General features: G+C 38.1%; 1 protein-coding gene across 5 annotated transcripts in view; it reads right to left on the bottom strand.

The window, feature by feature from the left end:
• SNX9 (sorting nexin 9) overlaps positions 1 to 14,978 on the bottom strand; it is a 136,444-nt gene that overhangs the window by 23,450 nt on the left and 98,016 nt on the right. For all 5 annotated transcript variants that reach the window (XM_043962894.1, XM_043962893.1, XM_043962892.1 and 2 more), the window contains 4 exons: positions 13,517 to 13,642; positions 12,618 to 12,735; positions 7,226 to 7,356; positions 3,062 to 3,165 (listed from right to left, as the gene is read on the bottom strand). In XM_043962894.1, coding sequence (XP_043818829.1) covers positions 3,062 to 3,165; positions 7,226 to 7,356; positions 12,618 to 12,735; positions 13,517 to 13,642 — 479 coding nt within the window. The remainder of the gene's footprint in view (positions 1 to 3,061; positions 3,166 to 7,225; positions 7,357 to 12,617; positions 12,736 to 13,516; positions 13,643 to 14,978) is intronic.

Here is a 14,978-nt window from a genome sequence, read left to right as displayed (position 1 = left end):
TTTTTCTGCTGTGCATTCCCTATCTGAAAATGAGAACTTCTGAAGAAGCTGGAAAGATGAACAAGGTAGGTCAATTCTAGGCTGCTTCCAAAAAAAGCATCATGTAAATTTAAGGCACATTAAAAAAAATCACCTTATTAAAGCATTGCTTACCACTTAGGCTTACATATGGCATAAAGTACATAAAAAATATATCACTGGGGCAGCTAGGTGGCACAGTGGATAGAGCACTGGCCCTGGAATCAGGAGTACCTGAGTTCAAATCCTGCCTCAGACACTGAACACTTACTAGCTGTGTGACCCTGGGCAAGTCACTTAACTCCAACTGCCTCACTAAAAAAACCAAAACAAACAAAATATTACTACTTTAAAATTGAATGTAAGACCTAGTTTCACAAGAGGCACACGTGATTTTTGCTTTAATGGTATGAAGAAAACATTAAGGGTTAAATTCCCAAAGAAATCTATCTGCATCTTTAGCTCACTTAGCCAAATCATAACATTCCCACTTTTTATTCAGATCTTGTTCTTTCCATCACCTATAAATTTGATAGCTAAGGCTAACCCAGAGGTAAGATGGTTTAATGTTTCTTTAAGATGAAATTCTATGAAATCAACACAACCCAATCTGTCATAACTGTAAATGAGTCATATCTTGTGGCTGGTTTAAGTTATTGTCAAAAGAGAACAATTCTGAATAGACCACTCACTGTCCCCTGAGAGTGTAACACTCAAGACTCTAAGATTTCTTTGCTTTTTTCATACAAAACAGATAGTGTTGAACCTCAGGGTCACGAAGACCTGAGCTCAAATCTAGCCTCAGACATTTCCTAGCTGTGTGACCCTGGGCAAGTCACTTAACCTCAGTCTTCTCATCTGTAAAATGGGGATACCAACACCCACCTCTCAGGGTTGTTGTAGGGATAAATATTTGTAAAGCCCTTTACAAACCTGAATGTACTATATAAATACTAGCTATTATATTTTCTAGAGGAGATAAGGTACTTTTTACAAGCTCTTATAAAGTATAAGGGAAGAAAAAGAGCTTCAGGGTTGCTTCTTTTAAAGCAAATATGCCAACAGGTTTTGGTACTGGTGAAGATAAAGCAACTGTCTGTTGGTTCTATAATACTTTGTTTCATCATTTTTATTTTTATTTTTCCTTTCCTTTTTTTGGCGGGGTTATGAGGGTTAAGTGACTTGACCAGGGTCACACATTTTTATAATCCTTTTAGAAAACCAGTCATTTAAGCATCAAACTTTAAAGAGGAAAATGACAGAGTGATGGTGACAGATCAGAGATAGGAACAAAGTCAGCTTGTCTTTTCCCTGTAAAATTTACCATGATCATGAAATTCTGTGGTAGAGGACAGACTAGACCTCACACCTAGTCCAACCCCTTCATTTTACAAATGAAAAAACTGAGCCTCAAGAAGTTAAATGACTTGCCCAGGGTCACACAATAAGTGGCAAAACCCAGATTTGAAGCCCTATTCCCGCCTCAAATTCAGTCCCCCTCCCCAACCCCAAACCTAAGGTGATCTCTTTATACTTTAAGATCTACCTTAGCTTGGTAATTTAGACCAAGTTGATGTTGACATGAATTCAAACTATGTATATATAACCTTTGTGAAAGGAGTCAGGAATTTGGTTCACATGGGGTCATGAGATTTTAGAGCTGAGAGACACACCAAAATATTACCACCACCACCTCTCTCCTGATAACTAATTTGTATACAGAGCTTCAAGGTTTTCAACCTTATGGTTCCAAATATTATTTTTGTTTGTTTGTTTTTGAGGCAATTGTGGTTAAGTGACTTGCCCAGGGTCACACAGCTAATACGTGGCTGAGGCTAGAATTGAACTCAAGTCCTCTTGACTCCAGGGACAGTGCTCTATTCACTGTGTCACCTAGCTACCTTATTTACTTATATAATTTCATTTAATTAATTTAGTCCAATTTCCCCTTTTTTACACATAAGGAAACTGAAGTCTATGTTGCCTCTGTAGACTCAAGTCATAATTATAAGAACCCTTGGGGAAAAAAGAACCCTTGAAGTGGTGATGTGCAGGTGTAAATTGTTTAACACCTTGCTATCACAAAAAAGGGTATATATTACAAGCTTTTATTTATTTTTATTTTCTTTTTTTGGAGGGGAACTGGGTGCCCAGTGTCACACAGCTAGTAAGTGTCAAGTGTTTGAGGCCCGATTTGAACTCGGGTCTTCCTGAATTCAGGGCTGGTGCTTTATCCACTGGGCTACCTAGCTGCTCCACATTACACACTTTTAAATTTAATTGGAATTATTAACATTTTCTTCATCACTTAAATGCTCCATCATTTTAAAGTCCAGACCACAAGGCAGACCTGTTTTTGTATTAGTGAGCTAAGTTTTTACATTTCTAAAGACAGTAAAATTTTATTTATAGGTTTATGAATTTACAGAACACTTTCATTTACATTCTTAGCTCACTGGCCTGCTGACCACAGTTTGTTGCCCTCCAGTCTAGACAACCAATGAGAACATAATCAAGTCCTGATTTAAAGCACTTGTCCATTTTTAAGGTGTAAATGCTCATGCTGAAAATTTAACAACGGGGTTCAGGTTTTAGCTGGCTCTAGCACACTCTGAGGTCAACTGGGCCAAGCCCTTCAGGTATATGAAGAGAGAACATTGCATTTGGAGTCCGAATACCTGGATTTACTTTCTAGGCCCTGCCACTCACCACCACCACCACCATTATTACTGGATTTAAAATGAGTACGGGAGGATGACATGGGACATATAAGTCTCAGTTTCCTTATATGTATTAAAAACCAAAAAAAAGGGGGAGGAAAATGGATCAAATGAGAAGTGCCGTGTCACTCTTAAAGAACTATACAAATGTCAGTTATGACCATGTCCCTCCTAACTGATTAAATATGGACTAATTTCCTAACCCATTTCACAGAAGCTCTTCACCCAGTTTGAATTCAGGTCTTTATCAACTTGGTCTAGATTGCCATCCCATGGGAAGGGAAAAAGGAGACAGAGATGGAAACTAAGATAGTGTGGCTTACATTTCTATCAAGTCCAGGTCTGGGGCTTCTGGTTCCATGGTTGAAAATATCATAACACCCACCAGCTCGTCTTTCTCAGCCTTCCTTTTCCCGGTTTTCCATTCCTAGAAATAAGAACATTATAATGTAAAGGAGTAATTGCAAAGACTTTGTCCTGTTTGTTCCCAGGGCATCCATTTAGCCAGTGGTAGCAACAGCACAGAGGGATATAGATTTGACCATTCTGCATCTTTAGCCTCTTCACTTAAAAGTTAATGTTGGCAGGGCACCTAGGTGGGTGCAGTGGATAAAGCACCAGCCTTGGATTCAGGAGGACCTGAGTTCAAATCTAGCCTCAGACACTTGACACTTACTAGCTGTGTGACCCTGGGCAAGTCGCTTAACTCTCATTGCCCCGCCAAAAAAAGAAAAAAAAAAGTTAATGGTGATAACATTCCTTCAAATGTAAACTATAATATGACCTAAAAAGTCTCCAGTATATTACTAAACAGATGGCTTGTAAGCAGTGTGGCATAGTATAGGGTGCTGGACTTAGGAATCAAGAAGACTTGGGTTTAAATCCTGCCACAGACACTCACTAGCTATATGATCCTGATGACCTTTAAAGATCTCTTTCTAGCTCTTAATCTATGATCCTATGTGGGTCCTCACTGAAACCTGCTTAGAAAAGCAGATTGTACTCATTTAGGGCCAACAAATACTTTCCTTCCTCTGTGCCTTTGCTACTGCCACACCCCATGCCCGCCCCCAACATTTTCACCAGCTAAAAACCTAAATGCAAACAATACCCTCCTAGGCTGAATTCAAATGCCATTTCTTCCTATGAAGTCTTCCCTCATCTCCCCAGCCTAAAGTTGATCTTCTCCCTTTTTTCAAACTCTTAAATATCTCCTTTATTTCTCTTTCATTCACTTTCGCTTTATTTATCGTTGGATATATATTTTATCCCAGGTAATTAGATCACGGGGGCATGAAGAATCAGACACTGCTGAAAGATGACTGAACAACAATTAGATCATATGCATCTTGGCAATGGAATCTTATTCATTTTTGTATGAGGCGGCTAGATGGTGTAGTGGAAAAAAGCCCCGGGTCTGGAATCAGGGAAGGCCTGAATTTAAATCCAACTTCAGACACTTATTAGCTGTGTGACCATGGGAAAGTCATTTAACTTTAGTCTGCCTCAGTTTCCTTATCTGTAAAATGGGAATAATAGTACTGACATCTGAGGGCTGTTGTGAGGATAAAATGAAGGGTTATACTGACATTAGCTATTATTACTGTATCCTAAGGGCTTAGAATGGTTTCTTGCGTGTTAATAGGTATGCCACAAATTCAACAGAACCCAATTCTTTTTTTCCCACTGAGTTAATGACTGGTATGTATATGCAGCATATCTGGATTTCAGCCAGAAAAATGACAGAGTCTCTTAGGATACTTTTGTAGAAAAGAAGGAGAAATGAGGGTTGAATGATTATAGTGAGGTATATTTCTAGATGACTGAATTGCTATACCAAAAGGGTGTTGATTAATGAACCAATGCTAAGATGGGGTGGGGGCATCTAGTGCTCTCTGCTACAATTCTATCACTTTTAGCAGTTTAGTCATTTTTAGTGGTTTCTGTCTTTTCATGACTCCATTGGGGGTTTTCTTGGCAGAGATACTGGAGTGGTTTGCCATTTCCTTCTCCAGCTCATTTGACAGATGAGGAAACTGAGGCAAACAGGATTGATTAAGTGACTTGCCCAGGGTCACACAGCTAGTGTGTGGGGCCAGATTCAAACTCAAAAAGATAAGTCTTCCTGACTCTTGGTCTGGTCCTCTCTATTAACTGTGCCATTTAGCTGCCTGGGTTAGCAGTTGGCATCTTATTTAAACTGGAAGATGACAAAAGCTGAGACAGTTCTTATGTTGGATGATAGAATAGGTATCCAAAAGAATCTTGAGAAGCTTGAAGAGTAGACAAGAAATCCCTGATGAACCTCAGAGCTGTCCAAAGTTGGGATACCATTTCAAGCTGAGATGTGACACCTGCTTTTCAGAGATGCTTTAGAAAGGAGTCCTGCACAGGACAATCTCTAATACCTCTTTTAATTCTACCATCCTACACTTCCAAGGGTCTGTAATGTTGTCCAGGTTAGGAAATTTCTGCAACTTATACAGGTCAGAACTCCGTCACTGTGAAGGATTTAACTGATAAATTCTCACCTCTGGGTTCATCAGGCACTCAAAGATGAAGTGACTTACAAAGGGTCACACCTAAAGGCTACATCTGAACTCCAGTCCCATTCCCAAGCCCAGCACTCCATCTAGGTATACCATACTGCCTACCCCTCCATAAGATCCCTCCCAGTTCTAAATATATGATTCTACATGATATGATTGTAAAATTATGAAATTGTTACAAGCCGCACAAGAAAATCATCACATTGCTTTAAGCATTCCATTAAGATTTTCTGTAGCAATCTTGCAGACAACACTTATAATATGTAGATACACAAACAAGTGTGAAGGACCCCATTGTTTCCTTGTTCTCTCACAGTATGCACACATACACAGACCAGTGAGAGAAGGTAGAATGCTTAATTTGACTTCATAATTATATTTTGTAATCAAGTGTTCACCTAACAAGAAATGCATCTTAAGAAGTCAGCTAGAATATGGGGGCCAAAACAAAGACTCAAGGAGGGTTACCTGCTACTGAAATTTCTGCACTTATATTCTAAAATGGCCCAAATAATTTGATTCATTTCATAGGATTTATATGCTTCATCCATATTTTGTTGCTTCTGACAGAACTCCCACTTTCTCTTTGCAAAATGATGCCTTTTAAAAAATTGATCAACCCCACTACCCACAACTCTCCTTTCCCTTCCTACAAAGAGTTGAACAAAAACAATTGATACAATGTCCACTCCTGAAAACCTATACAATATTCTGTTTTTGCATAAATTCCCTGTTCTCTGGGACTAAGACTATTTTCATACTTACTCAAAGGTACAGCTTGCTTTTTAGTGGTTTTAAAATTTACACTATTGTAAGTAAAATTCATAGTAATGGCTGTGCTTATTTCAATATGCATCAGTTTATACATATTTTTGTGTTTCTCCAAATTCCTCATTTTTGTCATTATTGCAAAATAACACTCCACTAATGGACAGAATGGATGGTCTTACCATCTACTGTAAGGATGTCCACTCTAAATACTGCCATCTACCCCTCTAGCTGAACCCTTCTATAGGTGTCATGTGTCCCTGATAGAAGGTGAAATTCTTCAAAGTAAAGACTGTTTTGCTTTTCTATTTGTATCCCTTGAATTTATTAGCAGTGGTTGAAAATACAAGCAATGCTTAAAAAAAGGTTTTTATTTATTCATTCTATCATGTCAGTTTGCTATTTCTTAGTCAGTGGGCAATCATTTTACTTCCAGTTCTTTACTACCATAACAAAGTGTTGCTTGACTACATTTATGTAAAATGTACATTTTCTTTATAATAGCGTAAACTTTGATGAAGGGTAGGTGGCCGCTGACAAAAGATGGTTGCCTACTAGGAACACAGGGATCAAGACACATTTTTCTGTTCACCACAAAAGTCAAGTCACCCATTAGAAAGCCAGTTAAGTCTATAAAATCTATTTTCTCTTCTATTTAATTTTGTCCTAAGGGCAGAAGGTTGGAAGTTACTGTAAGATGTCAACCGGCCAGTCCATTTCCTTGGCTTTACAACCTAGACGATCCAAATGTGTTCAGTATCTGGCCTATTTTAAAAAATCCTTAGGGAGACACTAATCTTCCAATTCTTTCTGATCTACGGCATCTTTCTGATCTTCCAACTACAGGTTCATGTGGATTTCCTCTTACCCTGTTTTAAAGGATGACCAGAGGGGGCAGCTAGCTGGCACAGTGGATAGAGCACTGGCCCTGGATTCAGGAGGACCTGAGTTCAAGTCCAGTCTCAGACACTTAACTAGCTGTGTGACCCTGGGCAAGTCACAACCCTCATTGCCCCACCAAAAAAAAAAAAAAAAAAAAAAAAAAAAGGATGACCAGAAGAAAAGTTCCCATTGCATTTAATAAAAGCAACTATTAAAATTGTGGTTTTTTGGTTTCTGTTGATCTTGGCCATTCAGTATCAGGAAAACCATTATGAAGTCATTTCCTACCTTTTCATCCCGGAAGTTCAAGAACTGCTGGAAAACTTCACTTTCTGAGATGACAGGATGACGACACATTCTAGTCATCCATGCCTGAAGTCTTTCCATTCGCATTTTTATAAATTCTTCTTCGAAGCGGCCTAGAAGAATCACATTAGGATAAATAATGTAGTTTTGCCACAAGGCATAGTTAGTTATTATGGAGAACAGAAAGGCCATTTATATAGCTGGTTTTTAATAAACGCAAAACCTATAAGATGACAGCACTCCCCCAAAGGAATTTCTAACTAATCTAAAAAACTACTACTGGAGTACTCAAAGCCCATCCTGGAAGAATGAGAAAGGCTCTTTTTTTAGTTTCTGAAAATGGAATGCATTCACTAACACTAATACATTCAGCAACACAAAATGCCATTTTGTTGTATCTGACAGTATCAATAATCACAGCCTGAGTGCTATTTTCTTGAAGGACCTCCAAAGCACTCAGCTACTTCAGACTAAACTGTAATTGAATCTAATGGGCCACCTTGTTTGCCACTAACATTATGCTAGTTCCTGGGTAACAGTAAATAACAGAACATGACTGACCTCCCTTCTCCCCTCACTCAAACACACACTAAAAGTAAAAATAAATGCAAAGTTACAGAAGCGGAAAACAAATTTAAAATAGGATTCAGCAAGCAATTCTTACAATTTGCATGAAATGTTTATATTTGTAGAAATCGACCTGTCAAAAATGCTGCATGTGTTCATTTTCTATAAATACAGGAATTGTGCAAACACCACAAGAACCAATGCAGAAAATGCACCATTTTTCTCCTTTTGCCTTTTAGAAATTGCCTTGAAAACAAAAAATACCTAACTATGGAACAAATGCACTGCTGGGAAATACTTCTTTCAAATTCATGAGCAATGACTCCAAAACAGAGCCCTTAAAAAGGATGACTTCTTGCCTATAAATGCAGGTGTAATTCAGGACACCTCAATATTCAACACAGCTTGAGACAATTGTAAAGCAAGGTTAATCAGTCAAAAAGCAATGAACAGAGGGAATGATGAAACTTGATGTAGTATTAAAAGGAAATAGTGTGAAAATCAAGAGCTATTTTGTAAAAACTATTTTAACAGAAGACAGCAATCCACATAGAACTGAAATATGTCTGCCACTGCATTATTCACAACTGAATAATTATTGTGGCTGTGAAAGGCCAAAGAGGGGTAAGAAGTGAGGTAGTTAACAAGTTCATCTCTAGGTTACTACATTCCCTAGGGCTTTGCTAGCAATTGACACAATGATTTTGGACAGTTCTGTGCAGAAGTTTTCTACTAGAGAAATTCAGTCTTTAGTATCTCACAGATTCTTCAAAACTTGACTTCCTCTCAGGCTGTTTCTTCAAATGGTAAAATGAAGTGACTGGATTTAGATGACTTTAAATAACACATACAGTAGCATTGCTGTGAGGCTCATATTAGATAATGAATGTAAAATGTTCAAAAGCCCTTTATAAACTTCAGCTTTTATTAACACTAATGTCCCCTTTTAAATATTACATTCTTTGTGATTCAAGGATTAATATTAATATAAGGGGGAAAATGTCATACAATGTTCATTTTTAGTCCAAATCTTTCATTCTGTGTCTAAAGATTTTTTTCCTTGTAAAGAATAACTGTTAAAAATGGAATTTTCAGTTGGGTAAGCAATCTATTTAATATAAGATGTTTTGGGTATAGTTCATTTAACTAGACATTAAATGAATTTCTTGAGCATTTTGAACTTCTTAAAGGTAGGCATTACACAAATAAGAAGACTAAGAAAATACAATATTAAAATTAAAGTTTTTTTTAAGTGATATAAATATGTTATCTCATTAACCATCATCCTTGTCTCTACAAAAATAAAAACAAAATGGCAGCTTGGAATTTTGCTTTGAAAATATAGCTCAAACCATCTTTTAAAAAATATGGCCTCCAGAGGGGCAGCTAGGTGGTGTAGTAGATAAAGTATCGGCCCTGGATTCAGGAGGACCTGAGTTCAAATCCAACCTCAGACACTAACTTAACACTTACTAGCTGTGTGACCCTGGGCAAGTCACTTAACCCTCATTGCCCTACCCCCCCCCCAAAAGATAATATAAAAAAACTTGATTGGGATGCTAGCTGTGTGACCCTGGGCAAGTAAGTCACTTAACCCCCTTTGCCCTGGGAAAAAAAAGAGGCCCTTTAAGATTCCTTGACCTCAAAGGGGTTCCTTTTAGATATAAGACAGCCCCTGAAATTCATGCCATCAGATTATAATGACTTACATACAGCAATGTCTATGGACCTTCCTTTAGTAACCTGCACAAAATATTTCATGATATTCCTCATCGCCTAGGGGAGGGTACAAAAAAAATGCCAAGTCAGTGTAAATCTCACAAAAACAAAATAAAACCACTAAAAGAACAGCAAAAGGATCTCTCCCTTGGAGAAAGATTTAGGGAAGCAATACCACTTTTTTTTTTTTTTTGCAATGCCACTTTCTTAAAGGTTTTAAATAATCAACTTTGGAATTCAACATAGAGTTACATTGCCTCAAATTCCACATTAGGATGGAAAGCACACTAAAGAAATACTCCATTTACCTAATCACTAGCAGTAGAGTAATGTCCATTTTCTACCAAAAATTTGCCCTGCCCAGAATCATTTTGCTGGCAGAGTAAATATGTCTCAATTATGACCTCTTTGTCCAGCAGCATTTTAAAGTAAGACCTAGAGAGTTCATCGAAAGGTAACTTCCATTTCTCTATTTTCAAAGAGCTTCATTTAATCATCTCACAAAACAAATGAACACTTGGCACAACCAAGGAACAAAAATGCCTCATTCATAATATCTCATAAAGAACTCAATCTCAAAACAAGCAAAAAATTAATTCAGATTACTATCAGTGGAATTCTTTGTGGATTAATTCTGAAGTGTACAGAAAGGCCACTTCATCATCTCCTTGCCACTCTTTGTATGTTCAAGTGTTTAAGTGATAGGAATATTTTCATATAATAATGCTAGGGGGATTCTGGGCAGGAGTCTAACAGTGGAGGAGGGGGAAGAGAAAGACACTTCCGGGCTTTTCAGTTTCCTCGGCCTGTATCCCGGTCAGTGAATCAATGGCTCATCTTTCTTCAGACAGAGGGACTGTTGCTTTCAAGTGGCACACTGCTGGCTGGCTGGCTGGCTGCCTTAAAAAAAAAATACTGAGTCACAGCATTGGGACTGTTGGGATGGAGGAACGCACCCTGCTTTAAAAATACCATTCACTGTACATGAAATAACTGTTCTACATTAAGCATTTGATTCCTGATAAACCCTGAATTACATTAAAAAACAAACAACCACCTTACACACAAAAGTTAGCTCAGTAAATACTCCTAACTTTGGCAGGCGTGTGTGTGTGTGTGTGTGTGTGTGAGAGAGAGAGAGAGAGAGAGAGAGAGAGATATCTAGAAGAGACAAAGGAATTCAAACAAATCTGTATATAAAAATGAAATTAATGTAAGAAAATGAAGGACGATATAAACTAGCTTTGATTGAAAAAAACCTAAGGTGGGCATTATTTGTGTGTGGGATAAGGAATAAAAGTCTGGATTCGACTTAGACTCAAAAGAAGCTAAAATGTCTTTTTTTGTTGTTGGTTTGGTTTTTTTGCAGGGCAATGGGGGTTAAGTGACTTGCCCAGGGTCACACAGCTAGTAAGTGTCAAGTGTCTGAGGCCGGATTTGAACTCAGGTCCTCCTGAATCCAGGGCCAGTGCTCTATCTACTGCGCCACCTAGCTGCCCCCTAAAATGTGTTTTTAAAGTTGAGCACAACTATTACCATTTCAGAGAGTGTCAGTTTTCTACTCGGGTGAATTCTTGACTAGTTGAAAAAATGTTTATATGAGTAGTTAAAATGTTTTTTTTTTCATGTACTTCTATAACTAGTTAATGAAAGATATAATAGAGAATCACTACTACAACTATTACATTTGCTACACTTATATTTTACACTGATATCTATCTGCCTATCTTATTATATGTGAAAAGATACCATAAAGATAGTCTTTATAAAATTAAAGATATATAATTGTAAAAATTTAAAGAGTATTTTTCTTTTTTGAGATACTGGTGTCCCTTCCAACCCTCCTCCTGATTTCCACCTCTACTTCTCTTTTGCTGAGAGGCAATATGGTGTTGTGGAAACCCAAGGCATCTGGGTTCAAATCTAGACTGACAGTTATCAGTTAGTACCATATAACCACGGAGAGGTCACCTGACCTCTCTAGGCCTCAGTTTCCTCCTCAGTAAATGAATTAATTACTTGCCCTACCCATCACCTTACCAGGTGGTAAGAGAAAGTCCTCTGTAAACCTTAAGGCCCTCTATAAATGTGAGCCTTTTTATTATTTTTTCTTTTTTAAGGAGAAATGGCAATTACCCACACATAATAAAAGCTATATAATTATAAGAACAACTTCTCTTTATTAATAAATATGTGTTAACATTAAGCTCATCTGCTAGGCCTCTGCATCTTAAAGATATGGTTATACTTCTGTTTCAGTATAATTCTCTGAAAGTCCCTGTGAAAGATAGGAAGAGAAACTCAGAGCTTTCAGGAGGATTAAAAATAATAATTTTAAAAAAGATAATGATGATAATAAACTTCCCACCAAAAATTTCCTCCAAACCACAGACTCTGCTCCTCTAGACTGGAAGCCATTTCCACTCCTAAGTCACAGGAGTAGGGAAGAGCCAAATAACAGTAAGAACAATGATAATAGCTATTTATACACCAGGCACTGTGCTAAGTACTTGACAAGTATTTAATTTTATCCTACAATAGCCCTGGGAGGGAGGTGCTATTGACACTAGCTGTGTGACCCTGGGCAAGTCACTTAACTCTCATTGCCCTGCAAAAAAAAAAGTTGCCCTTCCTAATGAAGGTAAACTAGTAAAACTTAAAACGCTTTCTAAATTAAACTTATATGGCACTCAGAGAAAAAACAAAATTTTATTCCTAAATGAAACTTTTTTTTTGCTACAGTACATAATGAGGAAAAAAGATCAGACCCAAGAAGTGTGTGTGGTTTGGAGGAAATTTTTGGTGGGAAGTTTATTATCATCTATTACTATCACTCCCTTTTTAAAGATAAGGAAACTGAATCAAACAGGTCAAGTGAATTGTCCAGAGTCACCCAGCTAGTAAAGGCTGGATTTGAACTAGGGTCTTCCCAACTCCCGGCGCAGGGCTCTTTGCACTGTGGCACCACTTAGCTGCTCCAGACAATTTCATGATTCACCAGATGCCCTTTTCAAATCAAAGACTGGTCATGCAACAGGATCAGCCCTCCTTTCTCCAAGCCATTCCATAATCTCTGCAATATACTCACCTGTAACCTGCTTGTCTGGGAGGGAAGGGATTGGAATGGCTGACCCAAACTTAACCAGAAGCCGCTCATAGAGCCAGTCAAAGTGCTTATACCTGTGGTTGACAGATCGATTAGTGTTCTGCAAAATAAGGACAGAGAAAGAGAAAACAAATAGATTAACATCATGTGTAATAAAATAAGTGGATTTGGAAGATGCCCAGGAGCCCCCACCTGAAGACTGATTTAGAATTGATTGAATTGGGTGAGACTGGGAGTGACTGAGAACCTACTTAAGGTTGATTAAATTGTGACCACACCTGGCTGGCCCTGAGTGGGCTGTTGTTCTCAGAGGCTGTGGACTAAGACATCAACAGGAGACCACCTTCAATCAATCAGCTTGAAGGACCTCCCCTTTTGGGGAGGGAGATAGGAAGAAGGAAGGTGAGGCTTGCTCACCCAATTGGGCCTTTTTGTCCGAGACTTCGGTTTGGTGGCAGACAGAAAAAAAGAGGGACCTCATGTGTTGTCTTTACTTTAATAAATACTTAAAAGCCTAAACTCTTTTTTTTTTTATAATTTTTTTTTTTTTGCAGGCAATGGGGGTAAAGTGACTTGCCCACGGTCACACAGCTAGTAAGTGTCAAGTGTCTGAGGCCGGACTTGAACTCAGGTACTCCTGAATCCAGGGCCGGTGCTTAACCACTGCGCCATCTAGCTGCCCCCCAAAGCCTAAACTCTTGCTGAATTTATCAGTAAATCTTAGCTAGTTTCCTCCCAAAATGGGGTGGGGGCGGAGGACAGGTAAGGACCCACATTAGATTTTAAACATTGCACATGTAAAGAGAGAGTTGGAAAAGTGAATTGGAAGTGTTAACAGAAACACAGTTCTAGCTCTGACAACAAGCATTCAAGGTACTTACAGTGGCTGTCAATTGATATTCGATGTAACTCTTCAAACCATACATCTTGGAGCCTTTCCTGGGATCTGCTACAACACAGTCAAATGTAGAGGTGGGGTAAACCCACATTGGGCCATAATCTCCAACCTGAATGCAAAACATCCCGTAAAAAAATTATTTTAATTACAGAGAAGCACAGATATCCTAATTGGTATAATCAGCCAGTGGTTAAAGATTCTCTTTTTAGGACATAAGCCCCTTCTTCCAAGGGGAAATCTCCTTGCTACATTTCATGGAAGTAACACACACTTCTTGGGTCCGATCTTTTTTCCTCATTATGTACTGTAGCAAAAAAAAAGTTTCATTTAGGAATAAAATTTTGTTTTTTCTCTGAGTGCCATATAAGTTTAATTTAGAAAGTGTTTTAAGTTTTACTAGTTTACCTTCATTAGGAAGGGCAACTTTTTTTTTGCAGGGCAATGAGAGTTAAGTGACTTGCCCAGGGTCACACAGCTAGTGTCAAGTGTCTGAGGGTGGATTTGAACTCAGGTCCTCCTGAATCCAAGGCCAATGCTTTATCCACTGAGCCACCTAGCTGCCTCTGGGGAAGGGCAACTTTAAAATACATTTTCCTATGTTGAACTTCTACCAAATGATTAGGGATTCTGGCCTTTGGCAAACCATCGGAGATAGTGATTGATGGGGAGTCTTTGGTAGGTTATCTGTTCCCAACGTGGTTTTAGGAATAGCAGACTACTGAGGAATCCTAGCCTTATTTTCCCACTTTGGAAGTTCACAGAACCTCAAAGCTTACCAAAAGATTGTGGGTGCAAGTAATGAAAAATACATGTTTTATAACTTTTCCTCCTCCACCAAGATCTTGTGACAAAGGATGAAATAAGGTAGAGGGTATTTTCTAATTTCATTTGGGGCGTGTGGTTATTGTTATTAGCATAAATCCACAGCTCCAATTCCTGAAATACATTTATTTTGGGACACACAGCTGGGGTGTCCTGAACTGTTTGGCATTCTTATCTGTCATCATAATCTGTGGATGAAATCCAAATGCTTTTTATGTGAGTTATGTTAAGATGAAGTGAAGGGCACAATTCTGCTAAGACTAATATCCTCAATGGTACTTTAAATACCAGTTTCTTAATTTGTTCGTTCCTTATCTTCATGTTACAGATGGCTCACAGGTAAAAAGCCTGAGTACTATGGACATTGGGAGTAGGTGCTGTGTTCTGATACTGCATGCTTATTTTTTCTAGGCTATAAACTCAAGCATAAAAATTGAGCTTAACTTATCTCAAAGGTCTGGTAAAAAGGATTTTCCAAAGTGATCTACAGCTATGCAATACTGGTGGTGATGATATTCTTACTACTAATAGTCTTAAAAAGAGAAAGAAAAAGATGTGAACAGCATGGATGAAGACTGCTAATATCCTAATTATCTCTAGAATTCTTAAATAGTTAAAGATAA

Source organism: Dromiciops gliroides, chromosome 4 (genome assembly GCF_019393635.1).
Source record: "Dromiciops gliroides isolate mDroGli1 chromosome 4, mDroGli1.pri, whole genome shotgun sequence".
Lineage (NCBI taxonomy): Eukaryota > Metazoa > Chordata > Mammalia > Microbiotheria > Microbiotheriidae > Dromiciops > Dromiciops gliroides.
This window is presented reverse-complemented; position numbering and strand designations above follow the sequence as displayed.